Source organism: Hydra vulgaris, chromosome 01 (genome assembly GCF_038396675.1).
Source record: "Hydra vulgaris chromosome 01, alternate assembly HydraT2T_AEP".
In the NCBI taxonomy this organism is placed as follows: Eukaryota; Metazoa; Cnidaria; class Hydrozoa; order Anthoathecata; family Hydridae; genus Hydra; species Hydra vulgaris.
In genome coordinates, this window is record NC_088920.1 from 36,429,214 (window position 1) to 36,448,584 (window position 19,371).

At 27.2% G+C, this 19,371-nt stretch overlaps 3 protein-coding genes across 3 annotated transcripts in view; 2 read left to right on the forward strand and 1 right to left on the reverse strand.

Annotated features, from left to right (window-relative positions):
- LOC100205824 (unconventional myosin-Va) overlaps nucleotides 1–5,964 on the forward strand; it is a 121,016-nt gene extending 115,052 nt beyond the window's left edge. Inside the window, exon 38 of the mRNA XM_065788037.1 lies at nucleotides 5,146–5,964. Coding sequence (XP_065644109.1) covers nucleotides 5,146–5,376 — 231 coding nt within the window. The 3' untranslated portion in view covers nucleotides 5,377–5,964. The remainder of the gene's footprint in view (nucleotides 1–5,145) is intronic.
- Nucleotides 165–1,572, reverse strand: LOC136075314 (uncharacterized). Its single transcript, XM_065788040.1, has 2 exons — nucleotides 1,259–1,572; nucleotides 165–1,175 (listed from the first exon to the last, which is right to left on the reverse strand). Exons 1-2 carry the CDS (start codon nucleotides 1,444–1,446, stop codon nucleotides 248–250), a joined length of 1,116 nt encoding a protein of 371 aa, XP_065644112.1. The 5' UTR covers nucleotides 1,447–1,572; the 3' UTR covers nucleotides 165–247.
- An 8,759-nt stretch (nucleotides 5,965–14,723) lies between the features above and the next one.
- The window catches only part of LOC100209362 (serine/threonine-protein kinase SIK3), a 32,809-nt gene continuing 28,161 nt past the window's right edge, over nucleotides 14,724–19,371 (forward strand). Inside the window, exons 1-2 of the mRNA XM_065788041.1 lie at nucleotides 14,724–15,115; nucleotides 16,868–16,984. Coding sequence (XP_065644113.1) covers nucleotides 14,972–15,115; nucleotides 16,868–16,984 — 261 coding nt within the window. The 5' untranslated portion in view covers nucleotides 14,724–14,971. The remainder of the gene's footprint in view (nucleotides 15,116–16,867; nucleotides 16,985–19,371) is intronic.

The window sequence follows — 19,371 nt, forward strand, 5'->3', positions numbered from 1 at the left end:
CACACTCGCGGAAATCACCAATAAGTTTTATTCCTCTTTCGGTGCAATCATTTGTTACCTCTAATTGTTTAACAAAATCGTCTGCAGTTCGATAATCTTGAAAGAATTTCCACTCTTGTGGATTCATCTGGAGCCATTCCTGGTTGTTTATTAGTCCTAATAAATCAAAAAGAAGCCACGACCGTGGTCCAATTAAAAAATAAATAACGGTTGAAGAACTTAATGTCGGAAATTTTGGTTTCCCAATTTAAAATGTTTTTGGTCTTGGGGTAGAAAAAAGTTTCTTTGCCATTATTGTTCTGGTAAATTCTGACAATTTTTCATTAAATAAAGATAGAATAACAAGCTCTTCTGTTAAATACCAAAGGTGACGGTTAATCGACGAAATCACAGCTGTTGCGATATCTGAATCTTCTTCTTGATACCAGTTCATTGCAAAAAAAAATTTGAAGTCATCAACTGGAGCAAATACGGAAATCCTCGAGCGGAGAAATTGCATCGAATAAAAAAGACTAATAAACTTAGCCATGCGGTGGATCATAATTTGCTCATTATTGGACATAATAAATTTATTAGATAAGAGTTCCATTTTTAAAATATATATGGAATGTGACATAAATCTGGCATTGTGAATTGCACCTGGTTTGTGAATTTTGAATATTCTTTCCATTGATAGTTTCCCCCCAAGATAGATAATAGTTAATTCAATTAACTCAAGATAATCTTCTCGCGGAAATATTTTCTCTTCGAGGCATTGGTAAGCCCATTTCAGAACTAAACTTGCTTGATTAAATATTTCTGATTTAATATCAGTAGGCCATTTAAAAAAATTCAGGTTTGAGTAATCAATATCAATTCTAGAAAATTCGGCTCGGAAACGTTGAAAAATAGGTTCATCTGGACTTTTGCTACCTCCTCTTAATGCGGTAAATGCATGCTTAATGTGTAGCTCATTATGATGATGGCGACATGCGAGCCATAGAAGAGGTCTCTTTAACTCAATTTCAATTAAAGTTGCTGCTCCTTTTTTATTACCTGTGTTGCTTGCTGTTGTATCAAAGCATATACCAACAATGTTTTCCAAAATGTTCCAATCTTGCGCAAGTTTCACGACCTCGTCACATTGAGTTTTACCTGTCGAATCTTTAATCAAAGGTACACCAATAAGTTTCGGCCTGCAAATAAAACTTAAGTTAGTTTCTTTGAATACAAAAATAAAAAATATACATAGGATTTATATAAATAAATAAATAAGTACCCGTTAAGAGATCCGCTAATAAGAACTGCTACACGTTCTTCATTATGAGCTATGTCTAAATGAAAAAGCTTCGAATCCCAGTGCAAAATGGCCTTTTTAGGTTTGTTTATCTCCCAGTCAGCTTTAATTGACAGAACAATATTCTTTCGCGCATTTTGTCTTTGACGATGCACAGTTGATACTGACATAGAAATTTCATTAAGTTTGCCTCCGCTTTTGCAGATGATAGTGGATTGAAATAGAAGTTGTTGGCGAACTGATAAACAACATCAATCAGCCACAGATGCCGTTACTTCTGAGAGCTTCTTTGATGATATCTCTAGTGAATTTGTTAAAGGCACCTTTCTTTTCTTTAGTGGTAAAGGAGTAAACTCTGTATCTTTTTGATCTTCTTCGTCAGCACTTTCAACTATTTCACTGACATCAAAGGCACTCGATTTTTGATCTTCAGTTGAACTTCTCCGAAAATCTATGCTTAGTCTATCTTCTCGACGTTCTAAAAATTTTGAAACACCTAGATCGATGCTACCTGTCATATGATACTTTCTGCTACTCTTTTGATCTTCATAAAATGCCCAATCTTCTTTCCATTTTGGTCTACGTGATACTAATAACTGTTCATATGCATTTACTGCTGAAATGTCGCAAAGTTTCTCAAGTTCATTACAAAACGTGACAATTTTTTCTTTTCCAGCTTTAACATCTCGACTTGCGTGATCAATTTTTTTTATTTTCACCATTTCCACAAACAATTTGGTAAGCAATGAAAGACAAGAGTTATCTGAACGAACTGGTACTCCAGCTTTTTCCCAAACTTCCTTAAGCTCACCAAGAACAAGTTTAAAAATATCTCTTGCAGAAGTGTCGCCTTTTGAATAAAAATGTAAATGAGAGTATCTACCCAAAACATGTTTTTTTGTTGGTAGACGACTGAAACTTGATAATTTATTGGATTCAGGGTAACCAATCAACCAATCTTGATTATTTTTTCTTAGGTTCATCGTTACAATAAAATATTCGCTTTTCCAACTAGTTTTAAAATTGTTTTAATATTTCAATTTTGCTAATTGAAATAAGAAAGAATTTTTTAAAATAAATTTATGAAATTTATATACATACGTCCAGATGTTTATTTTGCAAACTATTTAATCACGCAACAATTTTTAGTGGTCAATTATGCTCAAAACATAAATTATGCATTTTATTTAAGGTGAAAGCATTTAAGCAATTATTCAGCAAAAAAATATGTTGAAAAAATAAAACTTTATAATTCGGCCACCTCTAGACATTTACCAATTTTTCTGAAAATTTCACCAAATGTTCATATAATAACCTTTAATATATACACCCCGTAACGTAACATAAATTTAATTATTTTTTAAGTTTTTCAAGTTTACAGTTGAAAAAAGTGTAAAAAACGCTGTTTTTTCAAGATGGCGACCTCTAGATGACATTTTAAAATTTTGAAAATTTTTCAGACTTTTTTTTGGCACATTATTTACCCCGTTATGCATGTAACGTAATCATTTTCGAAAATTTGTCGGAAATGAAACACCCTAATGTTAGGTAACAAATAATAGACTTTAAAAACAAATAATGGACTGTACAAACAAATAATGGACTATACAAAAAGTATGATAGAGGCATTGATTCAGGTGTAGTTTCGAGACGAAAAAATCAAAGAAAAATCTAAAAAAAATTTTAGAATCTAAGAAGAATATCTAAAGTAATAAAAAATAAGGATGCGCACATTATTAAATAATTATATTAATTAATTTTTTTTTTTAATAATAATAAAATGTGTTTCTTTGTTTAAAATGTTTTTTTGTTTGTTTTGCAAGCCTATTTTGCAAGTTCATAAAATATGTTCATAAGTATCAACTGCTTTAAAGTCTTGTAGTAATTTTAAAACTGTTAATTAGTAAAATAAATGCTATTAGAGGTTTCGAATTCCAAGAGTAAATAAGTATGATAAAAAATCAATACATTGGTAATAAACCATAAATTGTATGTTTATCTAAAATTTCAAAGTTCATGCACTTTATATCTTAAGTATAAGATATAAAGATTGCCATCACTTTATATCTTAAGTAATTGAATATATTTCAATTTAAGAGAAAATTTGATGCTTTATTTAAATCACATTAGTTTTTTTTACACCTTTTAAAATGGCAGTAAAAAAAAATAGTAGGCATTCACATCTCACCAGCAGCATGAAAATTTGCCACTGGCTACTTTTTATGCTTCTGGTGAGATAAACGAAATAATGATAACCCTTAACATTCTAGAAGAATTTCTAATCTGATGTATTTGTAACAAACACAAAGCTGTATGAACTTTTCCTCTCCTGAATTCTGACAAAACCTTATTTAATTAGTTCCATTTAAAGCCTAATATTGTTATCATCCATGTTTTTACCAAGGTTTTCACACAAGTTAGTGCAAAGAATCTTCGTTTTTTTATTTGGACAAGCTCAATGCGTTTGAGTATTTAATTATGACGTCAAAGAATAACTTTTTAACAGATAGATTTTGTATTTTGTCTGCCTACAATAACATTGAGTGTGTTTCCAAAAGTTTTAAGAGAAAATTTTTTACCAAATTTAATAATTTTTCTCTTGTTTTATTTTTAAGAAAAAAAAGTAAAAAAAATCTTTAAATATCTTGTTTTTGTGGAAAAAATATTTGTTTTTAGATTGAATGTTACAAATTGAATTTTAAGATTTATTTTTATTTAAATTTAAAGTTCAAACACCTCATGCTATTTGTTCAGTACATACATGTCCAAGTTTATTCTGATTGGCTAATAAGATTGTTAGCAGCTTGATTTTTGCAGCAAAATTAGGACATTCCTTATTGCTATAATTAGCCAACAGTTATAATTTAATTTACACAATTATTACTCCTGAATTAAGAGGTTATAATATAAATGTTTACATCACCATTAACATGGTGCATAATATATGGAGTTAACTATATAAAAGACTGTTCCTATCATTGCCCTATTTAAATAAAAAAATGCTATTGAATTTATCTTAAAAAGTAAAAGTTAATTAAAATTGAAAATAAAAAAAGTTTCACTCTCAAACTATTCAATTACTTTTTCTAAAGATTTTTTTTTCCCCACTTTTTTCACACTAAATTTGCCACTTAAAAATAATCTTAGGACATAAGATATATTTTTTATGAGATTCAAATATTCTTTTTATGAGATAAATTTTTATGAGATTATATTTTTGAAAGTGTAGTTATCTGATGCATATTAAACAACAATGTTCACTTTATCTGATGCATATTAAATCAGTTCCATTTGTGTTTGATAGATAATTACCTTTTCTTTTTTTGCAATAGTCGTCAATTAGTTGTTATTTAATAGGTTCCAGTTTCTTCTCCCCGATATATAATATAACACATTATATATATACTTTTTGTACATATTTATGTTATGTTAGAATGATAACTCTTAACCAAAACCAAATTCTATTAATAAGCTAGAATTCTATAAATAACGTAGAGCTGCTTTAGGCATTGACACATTGACAGCATCATAAGTCATATTTTGTAGGGAATGTCATGTTTTATCCCAAAGTCTTCTTATTCGTATTCTTATTTATTTTTGCCTTTTTTTTTTCTTTTTATTTGTTTTTTTATGTTTGTAGGTGTTATTTACTAATTTGTAACTATATAAGTGACTCCTAAGGGGGCCATCTATAAAGTACGTACGCAGTAAAACCACTGATTTAGGGCCACCTTTTCCCTTTTCCTCTCTGCGTACGTACACATTTTTTATTACAAAATCAACCATCTTGACTGCACTCATACTATTCTTTAAAAAGATGATTTCATAATCACTTTGTCCCCATTTAATATCTTTTTTTTTTTATGTAGGTGCAAAAAGTACTCACGATGTACACTCCGCCAAATGAATACGAACCTCGTGTACCATCCAGCCTGATCAAAGCCGTCATGAATAAAATGAAAAAAGAAGACAACGCTTGTATTATGTTTGATCTTAAGTATATAAATCCAATGACAGTGCCATTTATACCATCAACCGTAGTATTTGATAAATTAGAAATACCTGAATCTTTGGAATTGGCACCAGTTACTATTATATAATTTTTTTTTTTTTTTGCAATAAATATAGATAGAGTTAATTAAGTTAGTTATTCAAATAATATCGAAAATTATATGTGATCAAAAAAAACTATATTTTTCAGTTTCAATATTTTAGTCTTTTTTTAGTTTAGTTTTCTTTATTAAATAGAACCTAGTTTTTTTAAGTATAAATATTTTTTTTAAGCTTTTTTTTTTACATTTAAATAAATAAATAAAAAAAAAACTTTATTTTTTTTCTGTTGGATTTGTCTTCCAGATAGTAGAACTTTTATAGCTAATTTATATATATATAGATATTTTTTAAAATGTTTTTGTTGTGAAGGAAAGCTGCTTTTTAAAAAGATAAAGAAATCTATAAATCTATAATCTAAGTTTGATTTACAAATCGTTTTTTAATAAAACTTCTTTGCTCATACGTATTCATATTATTATATTTTGTGTTTTTTAAGTATAATAATAAACCCTGTTTATTTTATATATATATTTGTAAATTCAAAGTATAGTTTACGCGTGTAATTTATTTGATACGTCATATTCGTTGAGTTTGTAGTTATTCATTATGCCTGTAGCTTATTCCTTATTTTGTTATTGATTTTTTTTTTTATTCGTTGCTTTTTTTATTGTTTTCAATTTATAAACAATAAATTAATTAATAAATATAAATCACAATAAATCGATTATTGTGAGAAATTTTATTCTTCACGCTAATGAAACAATTAGAAATTTCTTGTTATTTTCAGTAGACTTAAAAAATATTATTAAAAATTAAAAACAACATTTGAAACAAGTCACAACTTGTTTGAAATGTTAATTTTGCTATTGTAATCTCTGTGAAATTTGAGAAGCTTTTTTTCTTAATGTTTACATTTTGTAAAACCCTCTGAACCTAAAAAATTGTAAAGTGCTGAGGATATGCTTTGTTAATTTAACCACTACATATTTAACATTCACTACATATTTAATATTTTAAAGTTCATCAATAATAATAATTTTTTTTTTTTTTGAAAATAATTGTTAACATTTTGAAATTGATACCTTCTAACTTAAGAAATTAAAATAATAGACTTGTATATCACAAGAGGAAGAGAAAACTTTAAATTGCATTAAAAACAACAACTTTCTCACGATTGTTTTTTTACTTGGACTCATACCTTTACAACAAAATAATACCAGAAAATGTAAAACTCAATGCATTAAATAATTGTCACCTAAGAGAAAAAAAAAACTTAAATAACACGTACTTAATAATATCGACATGTGTTAAATTTAAAAAAAATAAATAAACAACTGTAATGAAAAATAAAAGTAAAACAACATGGTTTATACCTCTGTAGACGACTAACTATATTTACTTATAGAAAACCATTTTTCTAAAATATTTATGCGTATCACCAGTGGAGGAACCAGGATTTTTTGGTGATTGAGATAGCTAACTTCCAGACATGAAGCAAACTCCAAACATTTATATCTTCATATTTATGTCAAATAATGAAGCTGTGCAAAAATTTGCGGTGAATGGAGACTGAGAACGAAAAGACCCTTTGATTTCATTTCCCCCACCTCCCCCCTCCCACTCCAAACGAGATGGGCAACAAGTCGATAAATTATTTTTTGCACTATTCTCGATTAGATATATATATTTCGATAAATTTAAGTTTCATAGCATTATCTCTAAGCGTTCAAAAATTATGACCATATAAAGTTTAAACCCCCTCAATTTGAGGAGGTTACAAATTTTATATGGTCATAATTTTGAACGCTGAGAGATAATACTATGAAACTTAAAATATAAGTCTAATTGAGAAATGTACAAAAAATAATTTTTCAACTTGTTGCCCCTCACGTTTGGGGGAGGATGAAGTCAAAGGGCTTTTTTTTTTTATCTCTTTAATTTGTTAAATAAAATGTAGTTGTTATAAAAAACAACATTTCATTTAACAAATTAAAGAGGTACTCAAAGGTTCCCAAAAAAGGGTTCCCAAAAAAAAAGCTATAAAACTGTAACAGTGTTCGGTGATAAGAAAATACAAAAAAAGTTTAAGGAGTGGTAGCGCACTTGATCAGAAACAAAGGATCCGTGGTTCAAACTCACCTCTGGACAAGTTTCGTGACATTGGTTAGAAAGATTTTAAAAGATAAAAAAATTAAAAACCCATCCGCAGTGCTCTGTGATAAGACCGTAAGGACTTCTTGGAGCACCTAAATTAAAAAAAAAAATTCGTTTTTTATAATAAATTTCGGAATTTATATTGGCCTTAACGCCAGGATTGTAAATTCAAATCCCGGCTCCGCCAACTCAGCGTATGAGTATTACTTCGGTACAAAGGGAACTCGTCTCGATTAGCTCTGCTATTACAATGTTTCCTTTTCGACTAGTAAATAAGATCTAGTCGAGTAAATGAAAATTTAATTATAATAAATGATAATTAACAACTTACATCTCATGAAAAAGGTTTATCATGGAAAAACAGTCTTGAATACTCAAATTACAGCATTTAACAAAATACATTAACTTAGTTACATGCACGATGACAACAAATGCAAAATTAGTGTGGTTTTAATAACTAAACCTGCACTTGACAAATTAATAATAATATAGACAAAATTAATAATATATAATAATTCTATTATTTTTAATTTTCAGGAACATATTGATCTTACTAACCTTATTTACTACTTATTTAATTTTATATAATGTTTTAATTTTAAATGAAATAAAACATTTCAGTCCCAATAAGTACTAGACATGTTTAATGCGTTTAATGTTTTTACACGTGTTGAACACGTTTTGTGCTTACACACAATGGGATGTTAGTTCTTTAGTTCTGTTTCGTTTACTTAAGTGTCTGGAAACGGGATTATATTTAACTTTCAATATTATATAAGTATTATACCTGTGTATAAATACATTCTAAATTGTGCTGCACAAAACATTTGGAAGTTTTTTGTATTCATCCTTAAATTTAAGTACTTAAGTGTAAAATAAAATTAATTCTAGACGGTTTATAATTTATTTTGAACGAATTTGAAATCTTTTTGAAATTTGGAATTGCAATCAATGGTGGTTTAACATATAAAAAAGCATCAGGTCTTTACGGGGTGCAAGTTTATACATAAGATTGAAAAAAAACTTAAAACGCGTAGCTTTTATAAATATGGAAGAAATTTACATTTTTTTACGTTTTTATTGTTGCTGCTGGGAAAACAGATTGTTATCAAAAATTAACTTGAAAAAATGATTAGGGTTGAAAAAACAGACAGAAACTTAATTTAATTATCAAGGTCGAAATTATGAATTTCTTATTAACATCGTAAAGTATTTTTTTCGTAATTCACAAATGTAGATCACTATCGAAAACAATTAATATCAGCTTTACAATACAAATAATAAAAACCACTTTCACAGAAAAATATGTAACTTTATCGAAAACAGTAAATACATCGACTTATGGTTTGGTTTGGGCAGGCAGTCTATCAATTGTTATTCAATTTTTAACTATTTCAATATTAGTCATTTTCTGCTAAATTCAAACTCTTTTGAGTTATTTCGATCTTATGCTGCTTTTAGGATTTTCAATACTATTCCTTTTTTCACAATTTTGGATTTCAAATATTCTCTATTTCGATATTAATCCGGAAGTCATTTTTAAATGAATTAAGTTTGGCTGCTTTCGACAATGTAACTACTACCCTGGCTGCTTGTGATTTTACGTTTGATATCATGAACCTACTTGTTTTAGGAAAGTCAGTTATAAAGAATAAAAAAAAGAACTATTTTTAAACTTTACAATAATAATGCTGGAAAAGCTCTTTATTTTAAAAAAAAGTTATAATGCTTTGTGCCATTGACAATGAAAAAAGAGAAGTTTCCTTTATTCAAAACTTTAAAAGCACAATGTTTGATAAACGGGGAAGACTTTGATGAGACTGAATTCAATGCTTTACGTGTAAAAGTCTGATTATTGTGATTGAGATGCTTGTGTATTATTAAATAATAAAATAATCAAATATGATTGGCATTCTTTATAAATAAAAGATTTTAATTGTGTTGAGCTTGAATGTAAATGGTGTTTTGCTTGCTGTATGCACAAGTTCTTTTGCTTGCTGTCTGCAATTTCACATTTTGGTGATACCCAAAAAGAAATTTTAATGGTGGCTATATAATTTTAGTTTAGTTTATTTCAGTGGTCAGTAACTTTAAACAACTATTCGAAAGAATTTTTCAAGCTTTGAAAAATAAAAAAAATAATGTTTGCTACTTTTTGTTTAAAAATTATTAACGAAGATGTGCTGTATCGGGCACCTCTGTACTTAGAATCTTTGGTACTTGTGGACACCTGTCACACAAGTAGCATACCATTAGAATATATTAAAAGGCATTTTGTGTTTATATTTCTCTTTTAACGAATTAAGTATTTATCCAGACGATTTTTAACTATGTTAATCAAGGTTGCGTCAATTACTGTTTGCGGCAGGGTATTCCACTAGGCTACAAAACAGTTTGAAAAAAACTTCTCTTTCTGCATGCAGCCCAGTACTTGTTGCTGCGCCCTTCTTTAATTATGACCCCGCGTAATGTACTTTGATGATGATTGACACTGTGGTACGTGAAAGTTTATTTTGCCAATTTTGCTCATGTACTTAAAAATCTTTATAAAATCTTTTCCTTCTTTCTTTGAGTGTTTTGAGGCCTAACATCGCTCTCTGACTAACGGATATCCTCAAAATGTTTAGAGCAAGTTCATCCATTTAAAAAATAGGGATTCATATATATCACTCTTCTTTACGGGAAGGCATCAGTAAGGTCCGTACGTAGCTATAATACTTAAAGTATTTAAACCACTCTATATAAGAATGAACGCCACACTATATTCATACATTTAAGTTTTATCTAGACCATATTTAGAAAACATTTTTAAGTCATATGCTTATCACTCTTTGTTATAAGATGGCGTTGGTGCGGTCCATGTTTGGCTATAATGCTTGTAAGAAGTATATTGAAAATTTCTACAATAACTACGATAAGTAATTGAGTTTATGAGTATGAGTTTCAATAATACACAAGCAATTAAACAATACATGATATTAAATAATGCACAAAATAATAAACAATACACAAAATACTAAATTTTACAAAAACAAATGGTCAAAATGTGTCACGTGTTTAAGTTAAAAAAACTACTCGAAAGAAAACTTTCAAGAGGTAATAGATAACCATGGTAACTATGAGAAATTTTAAATTCTTATTATTTTTTTTTTAAAGAGGTTATTTCATAATTTGCTATAAAATTATTTATAGAATAATTTACGAATAAATATTTATAAATTGCTTTATGTTTACTACTAATAAAATTCTTTAAAGGGAACTTTCTAAAATCACAATTCTTAACGAAGTTATAAGTCACCGTTTTTAATGCACAAGATAAAGTAAAAGAAAACAAATTGCTCATTGCAATAATTTTAAAGGACTAACCAATCATGTTCGGCTTGATAAGAAACACTCAACAGATTATCTCATTGGGCTTAGATTGGTGGTGGAAAATGATGGTGGAAAATGATGGTGGAAATTGATGATGAAAAATGATGGTGGAATTGATGGTGGAAAATAATGGTGGAAATCATTTTATAAAATGAGTCTTAGCAATATTAACATGATAAAGAAAATTGATCTTTATATACAAAACATTTATCGGTTGACGAAAAATTTAAAAATTACACCAAACTTTGACAACTTGACGCACTGTAGTTTAGCGCTAATTAACCGTGGAAGTTATAAAAGAAGGTCCAGAATTTTGCAAAAACATTTAGGGAATTGTTAGATTTGATCAACACAAACCATATCAAGTTTACAATTTCATGCAATAAGTTTTTTTAAAATTCAATAACATTTTTAAAAAATACCCTACTGTTGGTTTGACAATGATTCATAAAATATTTTAAATATTAAGAACTTTAAAAAAACCTTAATAACAGTTCCTAAAAAAAGAAGTTCTTAAACCTTAAGAGCACTTGGGAGTTTGAAGATTAGCCACAGTAAGTTTACTACTGATGTTGAATCAAGCAAAGAAGAGTTCAACAACATGATGAGACGTAATAGGAGCTTCTTTAATTGTGGTTAAAAGCTCTTAACTTAATCTGGATTTGATTCCACCAGCTAGGCTTCATCTTAAATTCAAAAAGCTTCTACAGTGTTGAAGAAGGAACAGATTGACCTGTAAAACTAAACATCTAGATCCCGTTTTTTTACATCAGTTTTCTAGAAATGTATGCAGTAACCAGTTAAAAAGTATTAAGATTAATATTTGGATTAAAAATCTAGCGTAATTTAAGCTATTGGGTTTTTTGAAGCTTTAATACTTTTCCGTAGTGTTTTTTCATGCTTTAAATAAACACATATCCCTAATAAAAATGCAGCAATTCAAGCAACCAAACTTTTTCTTGAAAGTCACTGCAACTCCTAAAGCACATGGTATTTTCCTACAAACTTCATTTAACAACACGACACTCCGATTGTTTTATATTCATTTATCAAGAAACAGAAGCAATATATTCTTTATTAAAAGAATACTTAAAAGTTACAAAAGACACGAATCCCATCCAGGTTATGGAACTAAGTATTTGAAGTTCATGGTCGACTTTATTTTAAAATATATTTAAAAATATAATATTATAAAAACACATCTAACGTTGGCGTTGTGAAGAAGAAACCATATTTATTTTAATACTTTTAAGTTTTTAGTAACATTATTTATTAATAATTCGTGTTAAAAAAAATTTTTTTTATCGAGCTTGCTAATCAAAGGTGTTTTTTTTTTGTTTTTTTTTGTTTTATCAAAATCTCTAAAATTGAATTTGAAAAAACTAAATTATGATGCTACAAGAGACCCTAACGGTCTTATCACGGAGCACCGCGAAAGAACATTTAGCCAGAAAGTTCACACCTGTTTTTTTACCAAAAAAATAGCATTGAACCTCAAACTTCTTAGTTCTAAGCCAGAACTCTGACCGCTGCGCCTTATTATGTATGCAGCCGTATATTTATAGCATTTATGGCTGAATACATAAATTCGAGATAGTTGCATAAAAATAATTGTTGATACAATTTTATATACAAAATAAAGAATCGTGTAAAGAAAAATTAGGACTTAAAATAAAAAGGTGATTAGAATAAAACTTTTTTTGTTAATATTTGTAAATTTTGTTTAATGATAAAATAAACGAATAATCAAGTTTTTATATCAAAACAATAATAAGTATTTTTTTTTTTTGACTTTAATAAAAATAACTAACTAAAGGAAAAAAGTTGTTATTAAAAAAAAGAAGAGTTTTCTGTAACATGTACAGTAGTGCATAAATAAAATAAACGGTTATTGTTATAAAAAACCAACTACACAATACTTAATGCAAAAAAATCCGTTTTTGTGCTGTATATCGTAATCGCGTTTATTTCTGGAAAAAATTTATAAAACAACATACATGATCATGCAAGATTAAAGAAGTCACTGTATAAAACTTGGTTTATTATGTTGTATGCATTCAATAAAGTTTAAGAATAACCTTACTGAGACTACTAGACACTTTTAATACTGGAACGTTATTTAAATATAATTTTTCTTAGATCTGCCTGCAAATTTTTTTTTTTAAATCTTTAATTTAGATGCTCCAAGAAGTCCTTATCACAGAGCACCGCGGACGAGCATTTAAACAAAATTTCACGTCTCCTTCTCAACCGATGTCGCAAAACTTGTCTAGATTTGAGGTTTAAACTAAGGATCAATTGTTTCTGAGGCAAGTACGCCACCACTGTGCCACGGCAGCTAATTTAAAAGAGTCAAAAGTAGGAAATTCTACTTTTAACTCAGTAGTTGTAATTTACAACTATTGAGTTAAAATGTCTAAATAAAATTAAGTTAAGTTAATTAAACCCTTTACAACTTGTAATGGGTCATCTCATCTTGCGATAAAAGGTGTGCAATCGAAAAGAAAAAAAAAAGGCGCCACCTTTGGCAATATTTTGAACGTAAATATAGTTGCTTTAACTTATTTAATATAATAAATATAGTATATATATATATATATATATATATATAATATATATATATATATATATATATATATATATATATATATATATATATATATATATATATATACATATTATAAATATATTATATATTATACGAACATTACACGTTGCTATATTTCTACAAAGGTCAAGTTTCTATGTTTTTTGCAAAATTTGAGTCAATCCTAAATATATTTAAAGAAAAGCGAAGCTTAAAATGAAATCAAATTATTAGGCAAAGTTTCAAGCTTTTTGACAGCGGCGCTTTCAAACTGTCAAGAATAACATGAAAAGTCAAAAAGTTCTAACAATTTAATTAAACATTTCATAAATGACAGCAGTTTGAAGTTGTGTCGCGTCTTGAAGGCGCAACCCAGTATGTATAAGGTTAAAAAGAAATTATTTGCGCGTCGAAGACCGGATGAGTATGTAACCTTCAACATTATAGTACAGTATTGCGGTAACTGAGGCAATTGTGGCAAAGTGAGGCAAAGTGGAAATATACTTGCAAATAAAAATGTATAAAAAATCAATATAAGTTTTATATTATTTTTTATATATTCTGATTACTGCAACATAGAGCGGCATAGTTAACTATACATGCAAACAATCAGCAATCAAAATTAAATGATTGGTTTGTATGATGTGTAAAATTTGTCTTCCATCCCCCCCTCCCCCCACATAAATTTAATTTAATTTTTAGTTTTTAGAAATTGACAATTGTGTCCTACTTCGAATCCCGTATCGTCAGCCCTGGATATACTGCTCAAACAAGATAGCTAAAACAATAAAAAAACATTTTCAGCATTTCTATTTTTATATACTTTATCAATAAAAGTTGATTATTTTATCTGCGTGAAAATTTTTCTTTATTTAAACGAACTGGCTTTCTCCAGAAAATCCAGGCGACGATCATTTATAATCATTAAATTTAAGTTTAAATGATATTTGACTATTTTAAGATTTCAACACTAAAAACTGCGTAAATTTTTAATTTTTTAATGTCCCAATTTAAGTTTAGTATTCTTAAGATATGATTAAACTTTAATAGTTTTTTTTATAGTGTAAAAGGTTGAATACATCTTTTAAGGTTCAATACAAGTGAGTAAACTATTTTTTGTTATAAAGACTTTATTTTTAAATTCATCACCAATTCATAAACTGTCGGTCTTCCAAATTCATGTAGTTACTAAAATTACTTTTTACTTTCTTCTTTTAGTTATTTCTTACTAAAATATTTATAACTTTGCCTTTTTATTTAAGATATTTTTATTAGTAAACTGATTCAAAATATTATACCAGAAAAGTCGCAAGGAATGAAAGTCATGTCTAAGCTTATTTCTTTGCAAACATTTTTTTTTACTTATCTGGTAGGTATTAATTAACGGGAGTGCTGTATTCCCGTTATATTTTGATTTATGTCAACAAAAGTATTTAATTGTTTAGCTTAAAGTGTAATAATAAAAAGCTTATTTGCAAAACAAACTAAACACGGTCAATAAACATAAACTCGCTCATTTTATAACAAAGATGGCGCACGGTGCTGGCACCGAGATTCCACCAAGTAAAAGAAATAAAAATACCAAAATTGGCCCTTATAACGTTGGAAAATCTATAGGTAAAGGAAATTTTGCAGTGGTTAAGCTTGCAGAACATACTAGTGCTAAAGTAAAGGTAATTTTTATAAGTTGTTTATAAATCATTATAACGATTTGAAGAGTTATTGTTGTATGTTTTGGTATAATATTATATTGCTACGTGAAAAAATTAAATTCAAGATAAAAATTATAAAATAGTTATTATATTTTGTATGGAATTTTTTAATTTGCATAATATGATTAAATAAAGATTAGATATAATAATGCATTATATGCAGTGAAAGTATATGAAAGCAAGTTGTTTAAAATTTCTCTTTTAGTATAACTTTTGTATGATATTGAAAATTTTAATATCATACAAAATATCTATATCAAATGTATAATAAGAAAATATCAATACTCAATAGTATGATATTTTCTTATCGTACAATTGAGTATTGTAAAGTTTTTATTAATCTATTATCAAAAAATCTAGTTATGACAACCATTCCACAAGATTTTTTTGTTAACATAACTGTATAGAGCTTTAAAAAACTTAAAAAATGAATGGTCTTTCAACTTTAGAAGTTAAGTAGATCTGAAGTTATTGCGTTTTTTATGCTTGTACTTTTTTATTGAAAATTGTCTGTGTAATGGCACTGAATAAAATAATAAAACATCAAAAGATGTCACTGCATCGATAATTCAAAAAAACTTAATATATCAAATCAAAAGCAACAATCGAAATAAAAAATTAGTGAAGGAAAAAAACCATAATATATTTATAATTTCTACATAAAAATCCCGAATCTTTATCTTCAAAAAAATATAAATAAATACTTGGTTTAAATAGAGGTAAGGCTATATTTGTCTTATTTTACAATGAGTTGTTTTAATATGTTTTTTTAATAAACCAACCTTAAAGTTTTTAAATGCTGAGAGCTAAGCAATTACATATAAATAAAAAATCTAATGGAATGGTTCCCCATTCCATTATATTTCTTATCCTTTTTTTAATAACTATATGGAAAGTTTCAACCAAATGAAATGTGTTTTGGTACTTGGGAATTATTATCTGCAAAAGCTTCATTAAAAAAAAAATGTTCCTACAGTAAGTTTCTTTATCAATAGTAGTCTCAAGACATAAATAATAAGTGAACCCATACAAAGCTCAGTAGTTTCTATATATTTTTAGAAAAAGGTTGAGTCAAAATAACTGATGTAAAAAAACTCAAAGAACTTAATTAACCATGAAAAATGAATGAAAATGAGAGTCAAGTTTATAAAAATTACTTTTTTTTTTCTCGTCAAATGTCAAATATTTTTTGTTACACAACGGAAGCTAGTTATGAGGTTCATTTAGAAACTTGCTAATATATAATACCAAGAAGTGTTTGTATATTTTCTGGTTTTGTCTAGTTGCATATGCCACATAAATTTACAAAGAGAATCTAGTGAATTAATGTGACACATACAACTAGAGCTCTAATCTGGGAGGAGATGTACTAATCTGAGAGGAGATTTTATCACTAGTTTTTTTTTGTGATAAAATTTGCTTTGTATTTCCCTCAACATGTATATACAGAAAAAATGTTTTAAGTTTTAATTTTCAATTTTTATTATTTTTTTTTTTTTACAAATCTTTTTTTAATTAGTTTTTTTTTTTATCATTATTACTTATTTTTTACCCATAGTTTTTAAACCTTTTTTAATAATATAATAATAAATTTTTTAGTTTTTCTAGAATTTATATTGGAAGCAAAATGTTTAAACATATAGTACAATGTTAAAAAAAAGTTTTGAAAGTTTTAAACAATACTGATAACTAATATGTCTCTATTTGTTTAAGGTTGCAATAAAAATGATTGATAAAAGCCAGCTGGACAGTGATAATCTTATAAAAGTCAAGCGGGAAGTAAAGATTATGAAACTTGTAAATCATACAAATATTGTTCGATTGTATGAGGTAAAAGTTAAACAAGTTCTGTAGTTTTTGAAATTTAAATTTAATTTTTCATTTTTATAAAGTTTTTATGTTGAAAAGTATATCTTATATGATCAATTATTTTTTGATTAAAAACTTATGTTTGAAAATCTTCTGAGACTTTTATATCTATTATTAGGACTAAAAAAATGAAGAAGAAAAAAAAGCCAGTCCTTGTCCTATTACTTGCATTTTACTTTTTAATTATTATTATATGTTGTTTTTGCTAAAAGTTTCAGCTCTGATCTATTACTCTTGTTTTTTTATCAAACATGATTATAAAAATCAAGCTTGTTATACTTTATTATATAAAAGTATAGTTAACTTATTTTGATAGTAATTAATTAATGAGGATACAACAAAAAAATAATTGTTCAATATAAAGTAAAATAAGTAAAATCTTTCTTACCAAGATGGACCCATAAAATATGGGTCTTGGTAAGTCTATTTGACAATAACTTTGCCACGGTTTTATACATATATTGATAATTTGCATGTTTAAAAAAATGTTTGTAAAAAAAACCAAACTAATTTAAAGAGAGTATTAAAAATAAAAAAACCATAAACTGAAAAGTGAAACGAACTTAACAAATGATAAAATGAATAAAGGATAAACTAAAGAAAACAAAAGCATAAAACTAATATATTTTTTAATTTAGAATAATCTCAAATAATAGTTCAAACTTAATCAATTTAATTTAAAAGCGTTTCAATTAATAGTTTAAGGCTAATAATTTTTCCTACATCGCCACATTGTTGAGCGCTTAGGTTGATTGTTTGTGTCATTTATGAGGCACGACTGTTATATCAGCATTGGGTGAGGGTTCATATCCTACGATATGATATTTTTTACTTTTGTTTTGTTTGCATCGTAGACATTAGAAAATATCAAAGTTTCAAATTTTAAATAATTAAGTTTTGAAGTAATTAAGCTTGGATTAAATAACTTTGAAACTTCGATTTTTTCTAAATGCACTAACTTAAAACATGCAAGGAACTGTGGCCAAATTGTCAAAATAAAATATTATATGCATGGACATGTAAAGTGTGCACATGTCTTCTGAGAAAGCTTGTTCTAACATAAGACATTTGCATAACATTTCATTAAGACTGTATTTATTTACAAAGCAAAAGAAGACCCCAAAAACGGATCTCAGAATATGTCAAATATGTTAATTCTATCTGTTAAACTTCCATGTAGCAATTTTTCTGTTTCAATGAAAAAAATAATTAACATACCCATAGAATAAACAAAGTAAACTACAATAAATTCTTCACAAAAAAAATTTAACTAAGTGAAATTCTATATGTGAGGATGTCAACCCTTGGAATTAGAAAAAATCTTTTAGAGGTTGGCATCAGGGCAGCAAAAATTATTTGATACAAAGGTCTTACCATAAAACATAGAAACAAGGTCGGCAATTTTTTGCCAACGTTAAGTTCAACATTTCACTCAAAATACTTATAACATATAAATTTTTAATTGTGGTTTCCTAATTTAAAATAACCTGCTGTTAAGCAGCAGTCTGTGCAATGGGCACTAATAATATCTACTCGGATAAAATGTATTAAGCTGTTTAAGTACCAGTTATAGCAGATTGTTAAAGTTAGATGTGGTTTTTAGCAAACAGAAATCTACTAAAACAGTTGTGTCATGGCAAGTTAAATAAATTTATATCAATATATAAAATATTTTATATATAATAAATATTATATATTATAATAGATATTAGACTATTAGAATATATTATTTTTGAAATTTTTATATTATTTCGCTTCATTTGAGTACCAGGTTGACATATTTAAAAAAAAAATTTTTGTTGAAAATATTAGGGACCAATTATATATTCAAGGGTCTTGAGGGACCCCTTGAAATATTTTTTATTCAAAAAAATTTTAAATCTAGTGTTTTTGTATTAGAACACATTAAGGGGGTCTCTGCATATATTTTTCAAAAATGTTGTTTTTTGGGACACCCTAATATATATATATATATATATATATATATATATATATATATATATATATATACATAATTTCTATTTAAAATTATAAAAATAAAATAGTTTTATAATAAAATTAACTTCAACAAATTTTAAACGCTTTGGTACCGGTTGTGCGAACTAACATTTATCAGTGGTTTGAAAATTAATACCTGCTTCTTTTTTTAGTAGTTAGTTTAAATGTAAGCAATAATGTTGAGATCCAAACATTTCAATTTAAAAAAATATATATTTTTAATCCTTTATTTATTTTTTTATTTGAAAAATTAGGGGAGAGTATGCACCCATGATCTTAAAAATCTATCAGGCCAATTTACTGAATATATGTTTTCATTTCGATCTCTAAAGTAACAGTACATAATAGCA

Coding starts and splice junctions, on each gene's coding strand:
- LOC136075314 (XM_065788040.1), bottom strand. CDS start 1,446: ATGTCAGTATCAACTGTGCATCGTCAAAGACAAAATGCGCGAAAGAAT. Junction 1,176..1,258: donor ATTAGCGGATCTCTTAACGG/GTACTTATTTAT, acceptor TTTTATTTGCAG/GCCGAAACTTATTGGTGTAC.